The following is a 16,675-nucleotide window of genomic DNA, read 5'->3' as shown; positions in this document are numbered from 1 at the left end:
TTTTGTTTCTGTTAGTGTGTTCCATAATGCTTTATCAAGGAGCAAGACTAGTGTTTGGGCTCCCGAGTGTCGCAGCGGTCTAATCAAATCAAAGTTTATTTGTCACATGCGCCGAATACAACAGGAGTAGAACTTACAATGAAATGCCTACTTACAGGCTCTAACCAACAGTGCAAAAAAGGTATTAGGTGAACAATAAGTAAGTAAAGAAATACAAAAACAGTAAAAAGACAGTGAAAAATAACAGTAGCGAAGCTACATACAGGCACCGGTTAGTCGGGTTGATTGAGGTAGTATGTACATGTAGATATGGTTAAAGTGACTGCATATATGATGAACAGAGAGTAGCAGTAGCGTAAAAGGGGGTGGCAGGACACAATGCAGATAGCCCGGTTAGCCAATGTGCGGGGGCACTGGTTGGTCGGGCCAATTGAGGTAGTATGTACATGAATGTATAGTTAAAGTGACTATGTATATATGATAAACAGAGTAGCAGCAGCGTAAAAGCGTGGTTGGGGGGGGCACACAATGCAAATAGTCTGGGTAGCCATTTGATTACCTGTTCAGGAGTCTTATGGCTTGGGGGTAAAAACTGTTGAGAAGCCTTTTTGTCCTAGACTTGGCACTCCGGTACCGCTTGCCATGGGGTAGTAGAGAGAACAGTCTATGACTGGGGTGGCTGGGGTCTTTGACAATTTTTAGGGCCTTCCTCAGACACCGCCTGGTGTAGAGGTCCTGGATGGCAGGCAGCTTAGCCCCAGTGATGAACTGGGCCGTACGCACTACCCTCTGTAGTGCCTTGCGGTCGGAGGCCGAGTAATTGCCATACCAGGCAGTGATGCAACCAGTCAGAATGCTCTCGATGTTGCCGCTGTAGAACCTTTTGAGGATCTGAGGACCCATGCCAAATCTTTTTAGTTTCCTGAGGGGGAATAGGATTTGTCGTGCCCTCTTCATGATTGTCTTAGTGTGTTTGGACCATTCTAGTTTGTTGATGTGGACACCAAGGTACTTGAAGCTCTCAACCTGCTCCACTACAGCCCCGTCGATGAGAATGGGGGCGTACTCGGTCCTCCTTTTCCTGTAGCCCACAATAATCTCCTTAGTCTTGGTCACGTTGAGGGAGAGGTTGTTATTCTGGCACCATCCGGCCAGGTCTCTGATCTCCTCCCTATAGGCTGTCTCATCGTTGTCGGTGATCAGGCCTACCACTGTTGTGTCGTCTGCAAACTTAATGATGGTGTTGGAGTCGTGCCTGGCCATGCAGTCGTGGGTAAACAGGGAGTATAGGAGGGGACTGAGTACGCACCCCTGGGGGGCTCCAGTGTTGAGGATCAGCGTGGCAGATGTGTTGCTACCTACCCTCACCACCTGGGGGGGGCCCGTCTGAAAGTCCAGGATCCAGTTGCAGAGGGAGGTGTTTAGTCCCAGGATCCTTAGCTTAGTGATGAGCTTTGAGGGTACTATGGTGTTAAACGCTGAGCTGTAGTCAATGAATAGCATTCTCACATAGGTGTTCCTTTTGTCCAGGTGGGAAAGGGCAGTGTGGAGTGCAATAGAGATTGCATCATCTGTGGATCTGTTTGGGCGGTATGCAAATTGGGGTGGGTCTAGGGTTTCTGGGAATGTGGTGTTGATGTGAGCCATTACCAGCCTTTCAAAGCACTTCATGGCTACGGACGTGAGTGCTACGGGTTTGTAGTCATTTAGGCAGGTTGCCTTCGTGTTCTTGGGCACAGGGACTATGGTGGTCTGCTTGAAACATGTTGGTATTACAGACTCAATCAGGGACATGTTGAAAATGTCAGGGAAGACACCTGCCAGTTGGTCTGTGCAAGAGGCGTCACTACAGTACCTGGTTCGATTCCAGGCTGTATAACATCCGGCCGTGATTGGGAGTTCCATAGGACAGCGCACAATTGGCCCAGTGTCGTCCGGGTTTGGCTGGAGTAGGCCGTCATTGTAAATAAGAATTTGTTCTTAACTGACTTGCCTAGTTAAATTACTATCCCATTCCCACCACTAGGGGTGACTAGAGAGCTGCCTCGTGTAGCCTCACCTTTTTACTTATTTTTATTTAACTAGGCAAGTCAGTTAAGAACAAATTCTTATTTACTTCCAGAGTTCTAAGTTAATTAGTGCCTGTTTGGCTATGCGAGAGCAGCGAGACTACCTTAACTGTAGTGTGTCAGCATGTAGACAACAACACATTAACTAAGTGTCTATCAAAGAGTAAGTAAACCACTTAAAGCCTTCCAATGTGCTTTCACCACAGTCTATTACAATGTAGGTTAAGACCCCACCGTGACTTGACCACAGTCTGTTTTCAGGAAAATGTATTTACTGTGGTCCTTCGTTTGTGTGTGGTGTGTGTGTTAGTATTACAGTTTCTCAATTCCTGTCACACCGAAAGAGGACAGGAAGCTGAACATGAGCTCTTATGTCAGTAAGCATTTCACTGTAAGGTCTACACGTGTTGTATTCGGTGCATGTGAAAAATACAATTTGATTTGATTCTGAGCAGTGCTTGCCACAAAGACTATGTGACAGACCAGGGGTCTATTTACTAGGAACCAAACGGAAGCAAACAGGACGAAATGGGGAGGGACCTACATAAATTTGTCCAATAGAAACATTTATTTTCTGAAACAGTTTGCTCTAATGAATACACCACAGCCACTGTGATGGAAAGTACAGTCTTTGTACATCACAATGTAGAGTACCCACATCCTGCTCCAACGGAAACGAGTCTGTACATTTCAGAGGAGAAAACAAAGGCAAGGGTGTGACAACTTAAAAAATTCTTAATTTATTTTATATCTTTGAAATTAAAAACATTTGAAGTGCATTCTACAACCTCCCAAAGGCACAGTCATACGTGTATTTGACCAGATTCATAAAACACTGCCACACAATACCATTTTTGTTTTTAGAAGTAAGAAACTGAACTCTATAAAAATGACAAACATTTTTGTCTGGAAAAGAATGGCCATCGTATAGGGAGATCCGCAGGACATGGGAGGATATATCATCAGTTGTGGTAGCAGCAGACGCCCCAGAGGGTTAAACATGCTGGTTTAGAGGTCCACGCTGCGTGCTCAAGATATGCATTGCTGCCTTTGAAAACATTCTTGTGACACTTAAATGCAATGAAATGTTAATACAATACATGTTCAACAACCGAACTGATAGTGGTGGACAATGTTCTATGAAAATGGCTTCAACAAAAAATGAACAGCAGAAAAACATTAGCAGGAAGGAAACGAGTGAGACAGAATGAGAAATGTAGAGGAAGTTAAGGTGACTGATTCCCCTGTCTCGTTTCACATCGAGCCTGACCCCAGATCTGTTTGTGCTGTCATTCCAACTTCTATAAGACAGCACAAACAGATCTGGGACCATGCTAAATCCATACAACAATGGCACCGAATGTAAGGGTCTTCCTCAGAATACCTTACACCTGTGCGCTGCGATTCCATCAGACACAGATATACAGTACTGTACATGAGAGAGATCTACAGGGATCTTGAAGTGGAGACTGTCTGTGATAAATAGGCAGAACTGTGATATTCTAGCCTGGTACCCGATCAGTTTGTGCTGTCTCGCCAACTTATAAGGTCATTGTCAAACCAGGAGTTGGCAAGATAGTACAAACATATTTGGGACCAGGCTACTGACATCTCACCATATAAAAGGACAGTCATTGACTGTGACTGTGCAAAAGAAGCGGGACCCTTGGCCTGTGTATGTATGGAGAGCTCACATGAGGAGAACTGAAATCAAACATGCACACTCACACTCAATAACAACTCTCAGTAAATACACATACACACAAAATATACTTAGTGTGTGACAGATTGACACCACATCACCAGACAAAGAAAGGTTCACTTTGTGACAATGAAAAGGAAATAGAGTGACACACATATATATAATTATATTATCGCATTTTAACTCAGTCCAGCACAGTCCTTCTTGGAATATGTAAACAAACAAAGTAGTTATTTGAAATGAGAAATGTTTGGCACAGAAATTAAAAAGACAAAACAAACATAAAAGATAAGACTGGCGCAATGACGTGTGGACAACAAGAGGCCACAAAGGTCTCAACAGAAACCAATAAAACAGATGGCAATGAAGCACTTGAAAACACAAACAGGAATATATATTGAACTGATCCCTCTTTACGGAACTGCACATTCAGCAGCAGAGGCAGATGGACACTGCAGCTGAGAGAAATTAATGGGACTACTTTTCCACATCTATGGGGTTGACATGGAAACACCTTTAAACCAGGGTTTTATATTTTGTGTGCGTGTGTGAGTGGTTGTGACAGGAACCCCCAAAACCATGCCACTCTTTTTCAGGAAAGGAACTAATCAAATTAAAAAGAACCAATAAAAACATTCACCCAAAATGATTTTGAATGCCTTTGAAAATATCCACCAAATATACAGTCAACACTTCTTCTGAAGCACAGACTCAACAATCGTACAACCAGACACACGTTACAAGACACACACACGATCACAAAAATCCACGCATGTTCATTCACACCCTAAAAATACAGCACAGCAGTAGGACCCCAGCACAAACGCACGCACACGCACACACACACACACACCACGGGCATCAAAAACACACACACACACACACCCCCACGGGCATCAAAAACACACACACACACACACACACACCCCACGGGCATCAAAAACACACACACACACACACCCCACGGGCATCAAAAACACACACACACAACAACTCTCTTTACTGCTGTCTGCTGTCACCCACACGCCCCATCTCCTTCTGACTGGCTCTTGGGCTTTGATTGACATGAGAGTGACAGCTAAATGGACAATCTAGAACTGCAGAATCGTAAGCAGCCATTTCCTCTTCCATCCTCTTCCTCCCTCCGTTCCTCCCAGTACAGAAGGGTTGGGTAAGGGAGAACAAACTGTTAACCGTCACATCTTCAGGACCACCTTGGTACAGCAGACAGTTGTTGGATGGTAGTTTAGGTTGGCATGTACATTACGCTGCCCTGTTGTCAGCCAGTGACACCAATACAGAGAAACATGGCAGGTCCTTGTTCAATACACAGATCCATCCAAGTGACAACAAACACTTTCTCTTCACTCCATGGGTCGGGCGGATGTGTGTGTGTAAGTTCACCCTGTGTCCTTTGTCCAGCAATGCCGGACCGGTGATTGTGTGCACATCCATGCATGTGTGGTATCTGTGCTTACAGCAGCCTTGTGCCATACAGACCTTATTGGGACTGTGTCTGTGTGTGTCTGTGTGTGTCTGTGTGTGTCAGTGTGTGTCAGTGTGTGTCAGTGTGTGTGCACTGATGGGTCAGCATCTATGTGTAGAGACTGCAGCAATTTTCATTGAGTGTATGAACATTGTGTGTGTGTGTGTGTGTGTGTGTGTACAGTATCTACACTCAAATGTGTGTAGAAACTGTACATTAGAGGTTGACACGGGAACAGGTCTGTCAGGAATGGGAAGTTCTAGAGTCATGTTCGGGACAGCACAGGATCCACAGGATTGTAATGTGTGGAGCATTTCATTCAAATAAACTGTGTAGGCCTAATACCGTTTACTTAATTTAAAAAAATCTAAATATAATGATAATTTCCTTCCTTCCAGCTCACTCTCACGCCTCGCTTCAGTTGGAGCCAGTCACTACTTTACGCCCCGATCACACGATAGTGTCATTACGCAAAATGGTACGCAGCATCATCTGGATATGTGTGCAACAAAAGTTCAACATTCACCTTCTGCTACCGTTTCTGTCAGGCCGTCTTCACATACAGTTTGATGCACTGATAAATCCAACGGATGCACCACACAGAACGCACTGCAACTGCCTCTGCAACGCAGTGCTGCAAGGTAAACACAGCGTTCCACTGGAGATTAATGTACATCTGGTGTACCAAAATGCAGTGACGCTATTGGTGTGATCGAGGCGTAACGGAGGAAATTATTTCTGCGTGTAAAAATCTGCATGAGACGGGAGTGATTACTATCAGAATGGGACGGGAGTGATTACTATCAGAATGGGACGGGAGTGATTACTATCAGAATGGGACGGGAGTGATTACTATCAGAATGGGACGGGAGTGATTACTATCAGAATGGGACGGGAGTGATTACTATCAGAATGAGATGGGAGTCATTACTATCAGAATGGGACGGGAGTGATTACTATCAGAATGAGATGGGAGTCATTACTATCAGAATGGGACGGGAGTGATTACTATCAGAATGAGACGGGAGTGATTACTATCAGAATGGGACGGGAGTGATTACTATCAGAATGGGACGGGAGTGATTACTATCAGAATGAGATGGGAGTGATTACTATCAGAATGGGACGGGAGTGATTACTATCAGAATGAGACGGGAGTGATTACTATCAGAATGGGACGGGAGTGATTACTATCAGAATGGGACGGGAGTGATTACTATCAGAATGGGACGGGAGTGATTACTATCAGAATGGGACGGGAGTGATTACTATCAGAATGGGACGGGAGTGATTACTATCAGAATGGGACGGGAGTGATTACTATCAGAATGGGACGGGAGTGATTACTATCAGAATGGGACGGGAGTGATTACTATCAGAATGGGACGGGAGTGATTACTATCAGAATGGGACGGGAGTGATTACTATCAGAATGAGATGGGAGTGATTACTATCAGAATGAGATGGGAGTGATTACTATCAGAATGAGACGGGAGTGATTACTATCAGAATGGGACGGGAGTGATTACTATCAGAATGGGACGGGAGTGATTACTATCAGAATGGGACGGGAGTGATTACTATCAGAATGGGACGGGAGTGATTACTATCAGAATGAGACGGGAGTGATTACTATCAGAATGGGACGGGAGTGATTACTATCAGAATGGGACGGGAGTGATTACTATCAGAATGGGACGGGAGTGATTACTATCAGAATGGGACGGGAGTGATTACTATCAGAATGGGACGGGAGTGATTACTATCAGAATGGGACGGGAGTGATTACTATCAGAATGAGATGGGAGTGATTACTATCAGAATGGGACGGGAGTGATTACTATCAGAATGGGACGGGAGTGATTACTATCAGAATGAGATGGGAGTGATTACTATCAGAATGGGACGGGAGTGATTACTATCAGAATGGGACGGGAGTGATTACTATCAGAATGGGACGGGAGTGATTACTATCAGAATGGGACGGGAGTGATTACTATCAGAATGGGACAGGAAAGTTCCGGGGTTATAGAAACGGGATCCGGGCATTACAGGAAAAATAATTTCCAGGGCAAGACGGAACAGGAATGAATTTTCACTCCCGTGTCAACCTCTAGTGTACATATTAGTGTATATAAGGGTATCTTGGTGTATGTGTGTATACAAATGTGTATCAATCAATGCGGTTATGTGTGTGTATTTGTGTAAGTCAGTCTGTGGATGTAAGTGTGTTTGTGCATGTGTGTATCAGTGTGTGTGTGTTCAGTCCTGGCCCGTGGTGAAGAGTACTCTCTGGTCGGTTCTGGCCAGCTTGGTAGGCGGCTCCAGAGACTCCTCCCCCAGCCCCGCCCCGTCAGAGGGCAGAGACAGCTCCTGACACTCGTCATCGCTCTCCTCTTCCTCCTCCTCTTCCTCTTCTGGAAGACAGACACAAGTGGGAGGAAGGTTAATATCAGAAACCATGGATATAGGAATAGATTGCCCAATCCCAAATGAGTCCCTAACCCCTACCCCCTATGCTCTCAGATCTCCACAAATGCGTAAGGGGAAGGGATTGATCTGGGATTGGGCAATCCTCAATAAGTAGCTTCATGTCTGGCTGCCATGTGCTTTGTATCAAACAACATGGATGGTAGTTACCTTTGTCTGGATCCAGTGGGTTCAAACTCCTGCCAAGACTGGCGAACTGAGAGACATAGGAAATTAGTCAGTAACAATTGAATGGTAACAACTGAACAATGGTAACTAATATCAAAAGCACATTCGCTTTTTTGGTTTGGGCCACTGTGCAGGTGTGTGTATACGTGTGTGTACCTCTCCCATGACAGCGATGGGTGTCTCTCCTTTAGCCTGGGCCACTCTGTGTTCTATCAGGTAGTACATGTACTCATCATACAGCAGTCTGATCAGGTGGAAGGATCCAAAGCTGGCAGCACTACGCAGAGTCAGGTCTCTGATCACCATGGAACTGGATGGAGAGGAGGAGGAGGAACAGATCAGTTGGGCATGGATAAACAAATCTGGATTTCCTGACTAACCAGGAAAAAAACGTCTCTGACAGGAGCGTTGTAAAATTTTAGGACCTTTCCCAAATTTCCCAGTTGGAGGATTCCCTCCCTGCCTATTCCCATTTGATTCTAGTTGAAAATGTGTGAAATTACTGGAAATGTTGAACCGTATTTAGCAGTCATGGGACTAGATGGGACTAATCCCATTCTTACCTGTAGAAGGACCACTTGAGCAGGAAGAGCTTGGCTGCCTTGGGGAAGGCAGCGCTGGCCTGGTAGGGCTTTAGGACCTGGGAGACCACCCCGTCCAGCCAGGCAGCCCACTGCTCCAGAGAGTTCTGCTGCTGCAGGGTCAGCTTGAAGTCCTGCTCCAACTGCTGCACCACACGGTCCTCACAGCGACACACCCACGACGCCTGCTCCTGTATGGAGAGAGAGGGAAGGAGAGGGAGAGAGAGAGGAGGGGAAGATTAAAAAAGACAGAGGAGGGGGAGAGAGAGGTGGAGGGCGAGAGAGACAGGGGGGAGAGACGGGGGAGGGGGAGAGGAAAAGAGACAGAGGAGGGGAGAGAGAGGTGGAGGGCGAGAGAGACAGGGGGGAGAGAGGGGGAGGGGGAGAGGAAAAGAGACAGAGGAGGGGGAGAGGAAAAAAGAGACAGAGAAGGGGAGAGAGTGGTGGAGGGAGAGAGAGACAGGGGGGAGAGAGGGGGGAGGGGGAGAGGAAAAGAGACAGAGGAGGGGGAGAGGAAAAAAGAGACAGATGAGGGGGAGAGAGAGGAAAAGAGAGAGGGGGGAGGGGGAGAGGAAAAGAGAGAGATGAGGGGGAGAGTGAGGTGGAGGGATAGAGAGACAGGGGAGAGAGGAAAAGAGACAGAGGAGGGGAGAGAGAGTGAAAGAAAGAGGGGAGGAAGGGGAGAGAAAGAGAGAGAGTCGTCAGAATCCTGTCTCATTTTTGTCACTTCACAATTACAAAATATAGTAGTTGAATGACAAGGTAACATAGGCAACCTGTGTTATGTCAGTAGGACAACAACAACAACACACAGAGCTTTAGGACATTATACTACATCACCCAAACAAACACTACAGGGATCACCATCAGTGCTGGTCTGCATCATATGAATATAATGACATGTCTATGGTCTGGACAGTGTCTGACTGTTACTATACTCTGTAACCACAGGTCTTAGGTCAGACAGACCTGAACGTTGGCGAAGTCCACACGGTTGAGGTCGCTGAGCATCTGGTTTATCTGAGCTGTGTTCTGTAGCACGGCCCTGGCTGCCTGGGCCAGGTGGTTCAGAGAGGTGTACCTGCGCAGCGTCTGGGCAAACGAACTGGCTGACGTTACCTGGAGGATGAGAGGAGGAAGTGAGAAAAGAGAGCGTGACAAGACCTCACCAAGAACACACACACACAGCAGAAACCAACACATGCTGCCCAACACGCATGCAAGCAGACACACACCTTAATGCGGACCATCTCTTCTGGGATGTTCATCATAGCGTTGGTCAACCAACTCTCCAGACTCTTGGCAAAGTTGCGGATGGCTTGAGTTAAGGCACCTGTGGACAGGAGAGAGAGAGGTGTTGACACAGGGCTGAACTGAATGTGCTCTCCTATGTGGTGGTGAACAGAATGTCTTTGAACTCAAACCAGCTTTGAGAGTTGAGGATCTCTGTGTTTTATTGTGTTATGTAGAATCTCCACCAGGCCTATGTCATGTTATGTAGATAAATTAGTGTAATATAGTGCTATGTCGTGTCACATAGTATAATGTAGTGCAGCATAACGCTATGTCTTGTGTACTGTAATATAGTGTAATGTTGTGCTATGTAGTATTATACAGTACCTTCAGAAACTATTCACAACATGTAGTTGTGTAAAAAGTGGGATTAAAATAGATGTTTTTGTCAACGATCTACAAAAAATACTATGTAATGTCAAAGTGGAAGAAAAATTCTAACATAACATTGTAAAAAAAATAAAAAAAAAAAAGAAAATACACTAATATATCTTGATTAGATAAGTATTCAACTCCCTCAGTCAATACATGTTAGAATCACCTTTGGCAGCGATTACAGCTGTCAGTCTTTCTAGCTAAGAGCTTTCCACACATCGATTGTGCAACATTTTCCCATTTATTATTTTAAAAATTCTTCAAGCTCTGTCAAATTGGTTGTTGATCATTGCTAGACAACCATTTTCAGGTCTTGCCATAGATTTTCAAGCAGATTTACAGTAAGTCAAAACTGTAACTCGGCCACTCAGGAACATTCCCTGTCTTCTTGGTAAGCAACTCCAGTGTAGATTTGGCCTTGTGTTTTAGGTTATTGTCCTGCTGAAAGTTGAATTCATCTCCCAGTGTCTGGTGGAAAGCAGACTGAACCAGGTTTTCCTCTAGGACTTTGCCTGTGCTTATCTCCATTCTGTTTCTTTTTTTATACTGAAAAACTCCCCAGTCCTTAACGATTACAAGCATACCCATAACATTATGCAGACACCACTATGCTTGGAAATATAGAGAGTGGTACTCAGTACTGTGTTGTATTGGATTTGCCCCAAACATAACACTTTGTATTCAGGACAAAAAGTGAATTGCTTCGCCACATTTTTTTTCAGTATTACTTTAGTGCCTGTTTTGTAATCTTTTCCTTCTGTACAGGCTTATTTCTTTTCACTCTGTCAATTAGGTTCGTATTGTGGAATAACTACAATGTTGTTGATCCATCCTCAGTTTTCTCCTATCACAGCCATTAAACTCTGTAACTGTTTTAAAGTCACCATTGGCCTCATGGTGAAATCCAGAGCGGCTTCTTGATACACCGTCCAAAGTGTAATTAATAACTTCAGCATGCTCAAAGGGATATTCACCCATCTACCAATAGGTGCCCTTCTTTGCGAAGCATTGGAAAACCTTCCAGGTCTTTATGGTTGAATCTGTGCTTGAAATTCACTGCTCGACTGAGGCACCTTACATATGTGTGGGGTACAGAGAGGTAGTCACTCAAAAATCATGTTAAACACTATTATTTGTGTTTAACACCGAGTCCATGCAACTTATGTGACTTGTTAAGTACATTTTTACTCCTGAACTTATTTAGGCTTGCCATAACAAAGAGGTTGAATAGTTATTGATCCAAGACATTCCAGATTTTCATTTGTAAAAATGTGTAAATACATAAGTTCACGTTGACATTATGGGGTATTGTGTCTAGGCCAGGGACAAACAATCTGAATTTAATCCGTTTCAAAATTCAGACTTGAACACAACAAAATGTGGAAAAGGTCAAGAGGATTGAAAAGGTTCTGAAGGCCCTCTATACTGCTCTGTAGTTTTATCAGTATGATGTGTTGTGTAGTGCGTTCTAACTCACTGGGGATGGGCCGCAGCACGTCGGGGATGAGGATCTCCACCAGGCCCTGGTACAGGGTGTTGTCACAGTCGCGGCTCCAGCGGAGCACAGGGTCGTACTTACACAGGATCACTAGACAGTCCTTGGGCAGGCGCTTCTCAGACTCATCATGTCTGTTACAACAATACAGATTCGTTAGAAAATGACACAGGATTCTCGAAAATATGACTTGATATCATTTTTAAAAATGAGTTGCTTTAGTAGCATATTGAAGTCCCAGGACAAGACGTACACAGCCAGTGTGCCAGTGTCTCCACTCGGGCTCTCTTCAAACCTCCAGAAGGTCTTCCACAGGGTCTCCACCAGGGTGAACTGCAGGTTGATCGTCACGTCCAGAATAGCCTGGAAACAAAGAGGGAACACCAGCACCATCAGTATCAACTAGCTCAGCTCCTCCCTTTATGCAAAGGATGCGCTGGACCGACAGAAACAACAGCGAGACGTACAGATGACATGTACATAACAGGACTATACAAGAACTGATGAATGAACAATGACACATACACCAGGGGTAGGTCTCTGTACAGACAGACAGGGGTAGGTCTCTGTACAGACAGACAGAGGTAGGTCTCTGTACAGACAGACAGGGGTAGGTCTCTGTACAGACAGACAGGGGTAGGTCTCTGTACAGACAGACAGGGGTAGGTCTCTGTACAGACAGACAGGGGTAGGCCTCTGTACAGACAGACAGGGGTAGGCCTCTGTACAGACAGACAGGGGTAGAACTCTGTACAGACAGACAGGGGTAGGCCTCTGTACAGACAGACAGGGGTAGGCTTCTGTACAGATAGACAGGGGTAGGCCCCTGTACAGACAGACAGGGGTAGGCCTCTGTACAGACAGACAGGGTTAGGCCTCTGTACAGACAGACAGGGGTAGGCCTCTGTACAGACAAACAGGGGTAGGCTTCTGTACAGATAGACAGCGGTAGGCCTCTGTACAGACAGACAGACAGGGGTAGGCCTCTCTATAGACAGACAGACAGACAGACACACAGTAACATACTGTACATATAAACAACCAGTGTGACATACAGACAGGCACCTCACAGTGTTCCCGATACAGCAGCTGGAAGCTCTTGATGTGCTCCAGTTCTATGCCCTCCGGTAGGGCCTTCCCCTGCAGGTCAAGGTCAGGGAACTCTGGGAGGGTCCGAGACGCGTCTGTATGGGGACAGAAAACAATATTAATATTAATTGTGTATTTACACAGATACTGTAAATGTCTGACCTGTTTTCACACTGTCTGTAACCTACTGAAGTTCATTTGTTAGCGTTTAATAAATGTCCCGGTTGTCCATTCCGTTAATCAGTCAGTCTCTGAGATTTGTATCTTTGTATTTCTCTACTGTACTTGGTAAAATATGGTAAAATGTTATTACATAGTAGGTACATTTGAATCACTCTTCCGTTTCTTTGGGGGTCATATAAACACTAAGTGAAGTAGCTACTCATTGACTCCAGTCCTTATTGTTACCATATGATGTAAACAACAAGACGGTACAATAAGGTGTTACCCCAATTCCCCCTAGTGTTGACAGACCTGACGCCTCCCACCCTCTCACCCAGGAACTGCTGGTACTGCTGCACTTGGGCGCTGATGTCAGAGAGCCCCGCCCCCTGCTGTTGCTGCTGTTGGCCCGAGCCTGCCGCCGTGCCATTGGTCATCCCCTCCACCTTCTGCACCGGCTTCAACCTGGGAAGGAGGGGTTCATGATGAAAATAATGAAGTTCCTTTATACAGCAGGGAGGCGTCAATGAGAGAGATACAACAAAATGACACAATAAGTTCTAGGAATAAGGACAGAAATACAGAAATGAAATGAGAGAAAGGCAGACAGAGAGAGAGAGGGGGGGAGAGAGAGAGTGAGAGAGAGCAGAGACAGAGAGAGAGAGCGAGAGACAGAGAGAGAGTGAGAGAGAAAGAATGAGAGAGTAGGAAAGAGAGCAACTGTTAGAGTGCTAGAGGGAGACAGCGATTGAGGCACTGTGAGAGTGAAAGAGGAGAAGAGAGAGAGAGACAGAGAGATGCAGAGAGAGAGAGAGAGAGAGAGGTTGATAGCCCACCTCTGTTTCTGAGAGAAGGGCTGCTGTCTCATGGCCAGGTGCTGCTGGTCCTCCATCAGTCGGATCAGAGAGGAGCAGGCCTTGATCCTCAGGCCGTAATAGTGGTACTTGGAGTTCCCCCTGGAACACACACACAACTCAGCATCTGATTCAGCCTATGCTTTTGGGGCATCACTGTGTGTGTGTGTGTGTGTGTGTGTGCCTACCGACGTGTGTGTCTACATGCATGTGCCTGTGTGCGTTTGCATGGATGTGTTCATCTGTACGTATTTTTGTGTGTGTGTGTGTGTGTGTGTGTGTGTGTGTGTGTGTGTGTGTGTGTGTGTGTGTGTGTGTGTGTGTGTGTGTGTGTGTGTGTGTGTGTGTGTGTGTGTGTGTGTATGTGTGTGTGTGTGTATTATATAACCCGTCTCACCGGGTGCCCAGGCGGCGCGTGCGTAGCCCCATGAACACGGATCTGATCAGCTTCCCAAAGGAGGCAGCGTTGACGGGCTCCAGCTTCTGCTCCTGGCAGTGCAGCAGGTAGTGGCAGTAGAGGGTGGAGCGAGGCAGACTGACCCCTTCAGCTGTCTCATAGTTATCTAGCAGCCACTGCACCTGGCAGAGAGGGACACACAGAGGGAGGAGAGATGGATGGGTTAGTCAACAAACACACACTAGTCATAGGTTTGGTTTCTGAGCGTTATATATGATCAATCATTAGTTCTAATAGAGACATGAGGGGGGGCAGAAGTAAGCTTGGGAGGGGCTTAGTGCAGGGAGAACGATCCCATGTAGCAGTACTAATAAGGGGAGGAACCGTTAAAGGCCCAGATCACTCAGCTCCCTGCCTAGCAATAATGATGCAATGATTAGTGAGGAGGAGACTCCACCCAGTGGGGTCTGTATACTACCACGGGTGAAACCATGTGTTTCACTAGCCATGTCTAATGCAGTCTAATGCAGCTGTATTGACCCTCTGGGCAGAATAAACTTGGTTTAAAGATTGTCTGTTGAGTTTGTACTCTGAAAACTAGAACCTAACACCACTCATAAACAAATATAAATAGTGATGGGATGCTTGCCAAACAGGCAGTTTACAATAGGAGGAATTTCAATAAGAATACAGAGTTGACTTATTTCAATCAAAGTTACACTTCTATAAGATGCATGAAAACATGATGAAGCCATGTCCCTCCTACAGTCTAGTACTGAGACTAGTAGAACAGCCATGTCCCTCCTACAGTCTAGTACTGAGACTAGTAGAACAGCCATGTCCCTCCTACAGTCTAGTACTGAGACTAGTAGAACAGCCATGTCCCTCCTACAGTCTAGTACTGAGACTAGTAGAACAGCCATGTCCCTCCTACAGTCTAGTACTGAGACTAGTAGAACAGCCATGTCCCTCCTACAGTCTAGTACTGAGACTAGTAGAACAGCCATGTCCCTCCTACAGTCTAGTACTGAGACTAGTAGAACAGCCATGTCCCTCCTACAGTCTAGTACTGAGACTAGTAGAACAGCCATGTCCCTCCTACAGTCTAGTACTGAGACTAGTAGAACAGCCATGTCCCTCCTACAGTCTAGTACTGAGACTAGTAGAACAGCCATGTCCCTCCTACAGTCTAGTACTGAGACTAGTAGAACAGCCATGTCCCTCCTACAGTCTAGTACTGAGACTAGTAGAACAGCCATGTCCCTCCTACAGTCTAGTACTGAGACTAGTAGAACAGCCATGTCCCTCCTACAGTCTAGTACTGAGACTAGTAGAACAGCCATGTCCCTCCTACAGTCTAGTACTGAGACTAGTAGAACAGCCATGTCCCTCCTACAGTCTAGTACTGAGACTAGTAGAACAGCCATGTCCCTCCTACAGTCTAGTACTGAGACTAGTAGAACAGCCATGTCCCTCCTACAGTCTAGTACTGAGACTAGTAGAACAGCCATGTCCCTCCTACAGTCTAGTACTGAGACTAGTAGAACAGCCATGTCCCTCCTACAGTCTAGTACTGAGACTAGTAGAACAGCCATGTCCCTCCTACAGTCTAGTACAGAGACTAGTAGAACAGCCATGTCCCTCCTACAGTCTAGTACTGAGACTAGTAGAACAGCCATGTCCCTCCTACAGTCTAGTACAGAGACTAGTAGAACAGCCATGTTCCTCCTACAGTCTAGTACTGAGACTAGTAGAACAGCCATGTCCCTCCTACAGTCTAGTACTGAGACTAGTAGAACAGCCATGTCCCTCCTACAGTCTAGTACTGAGACTAGTAGAACAGCCATGTCCCTCCTACAGTCTAGTACTGAGACTAGTAGAACAGCCATGTTCCTCCTACAGTCTAGTACTGAGACTAGGAGAACACTGATAGGTGTGTGTGAGAGAATAGTATTGAGACTAGGAGAACACTGATAGGTGTGTGTGAGAGAATAGTATTGAGACTAGGAGAACACTGATAGGTGTGTGTGAGAGAATAGTATTGAGACTAGGAGAACACTGATAGGTGTGTGTGAGAGAATAGTATTGAGACTAGGAGAACACTGATAGGTGTGTGTGAGAGAATAGTATTGAGACTAGGAGAACACTGATAGGTGTGTGTGAGAGAATAGTATTGAGACTAGGAGAACACTGATAGGTGTGTGTGAGAGAATAGTATTGAGACTAGGAGAACACTGATAGGTGTGTGTGAGAGAATAGTATTGAGACTAGGAGAACACTGATAGGTGTGTGTGAGAGAATAGTATTGAGACTAGGAGAACACTGATAGGTGTGTGTGAGAGAATAGTATTGAGACTAGGAGAACACTGATAGGTGTGTGTGAGAGAATAGTATTGAGACTAGTAGAACACTGATAGGTGTGTGTGAGAGAATAGTATTGAGACTAGGAGAACACTGATAGGTGTGTGTGAGAGAATAGTATTGAGACTAGGAGAACACTGATAGGTGTGTGTG

At 45.6% G+C, this 16,675-nt stretch overlaps 1 protein-coding gene across 1 annotated transcript in view; it reads right to left on the bottom strand.

Annotated features, from left to right (window-relative positions):
* Positions 1-7,101: 7,101 nt before the first annotated feature.
* rfx1a (regulatory factor X, 1a (influences HLA class II expression)) overlaps positions 7,102-16,675 on the bottom strand; it is a 35,206-nt gene continuing 25,632 nt past the window's right edge. The window contains exons 10-19 of the mRNA XM_071395249.1: positions 13,245-13,375; positions 12,725-12,843; positions 11,913-12,022; positions 11,642-11,793; positions 9,732-9,829; positions 9,466-9,615; positions 8,479-8,687; positions 8,072-8,225; positions 7,898-7,943; positions 7,102-7,674 (exon numbers count right to left, since the gene is read on the bottom strand). Of these exons, the coding sequence (XP_071251350.1) occupies positions 7,520-7,674; positions 7,898-7,943; positions 8,072-8,225; positions 8,479-8,687; positions 9,466-9,615; positions 9,732-9,829; positions 11,642-11,793; positions 11,913-12,022; positions 12,725-12,843; positions 13,245-13,375 (1,324 nt within the window). The 3' untranslated portion in view covers positions 7,102-7,519. The remainder of the gene's footprint in view (positions 7,675-7,897; positions 7,944-8,071; positions 8,226-8,478; positions 8,688-9,465; positions 9,616-9,731; positions 9,830-11,641; positions 11,794-11,912; positions 12,023-12,724; positions 12,844-13,244; positions 13,376-16,675) is intronic.

This window comes from Salvelinus alpinus, chromosome 1 (assembly GCF_045679555.1).
Source record: "Salvelinus alpinus chromosome 1, SLU_Salpinus.1, whole genome shotgun sequence".
NCBI lineage: Eukaryota > Metazoa > Chordata > Actinopteri > Salmoniformes > Salmonidae > Salvelinus > Salvelinus alpinus.
The sequence above is the reverse complement of the archived record's forward strand: the minus strand, read 5'-3'. Positions and strand labels throughout refer to the sequence as shown.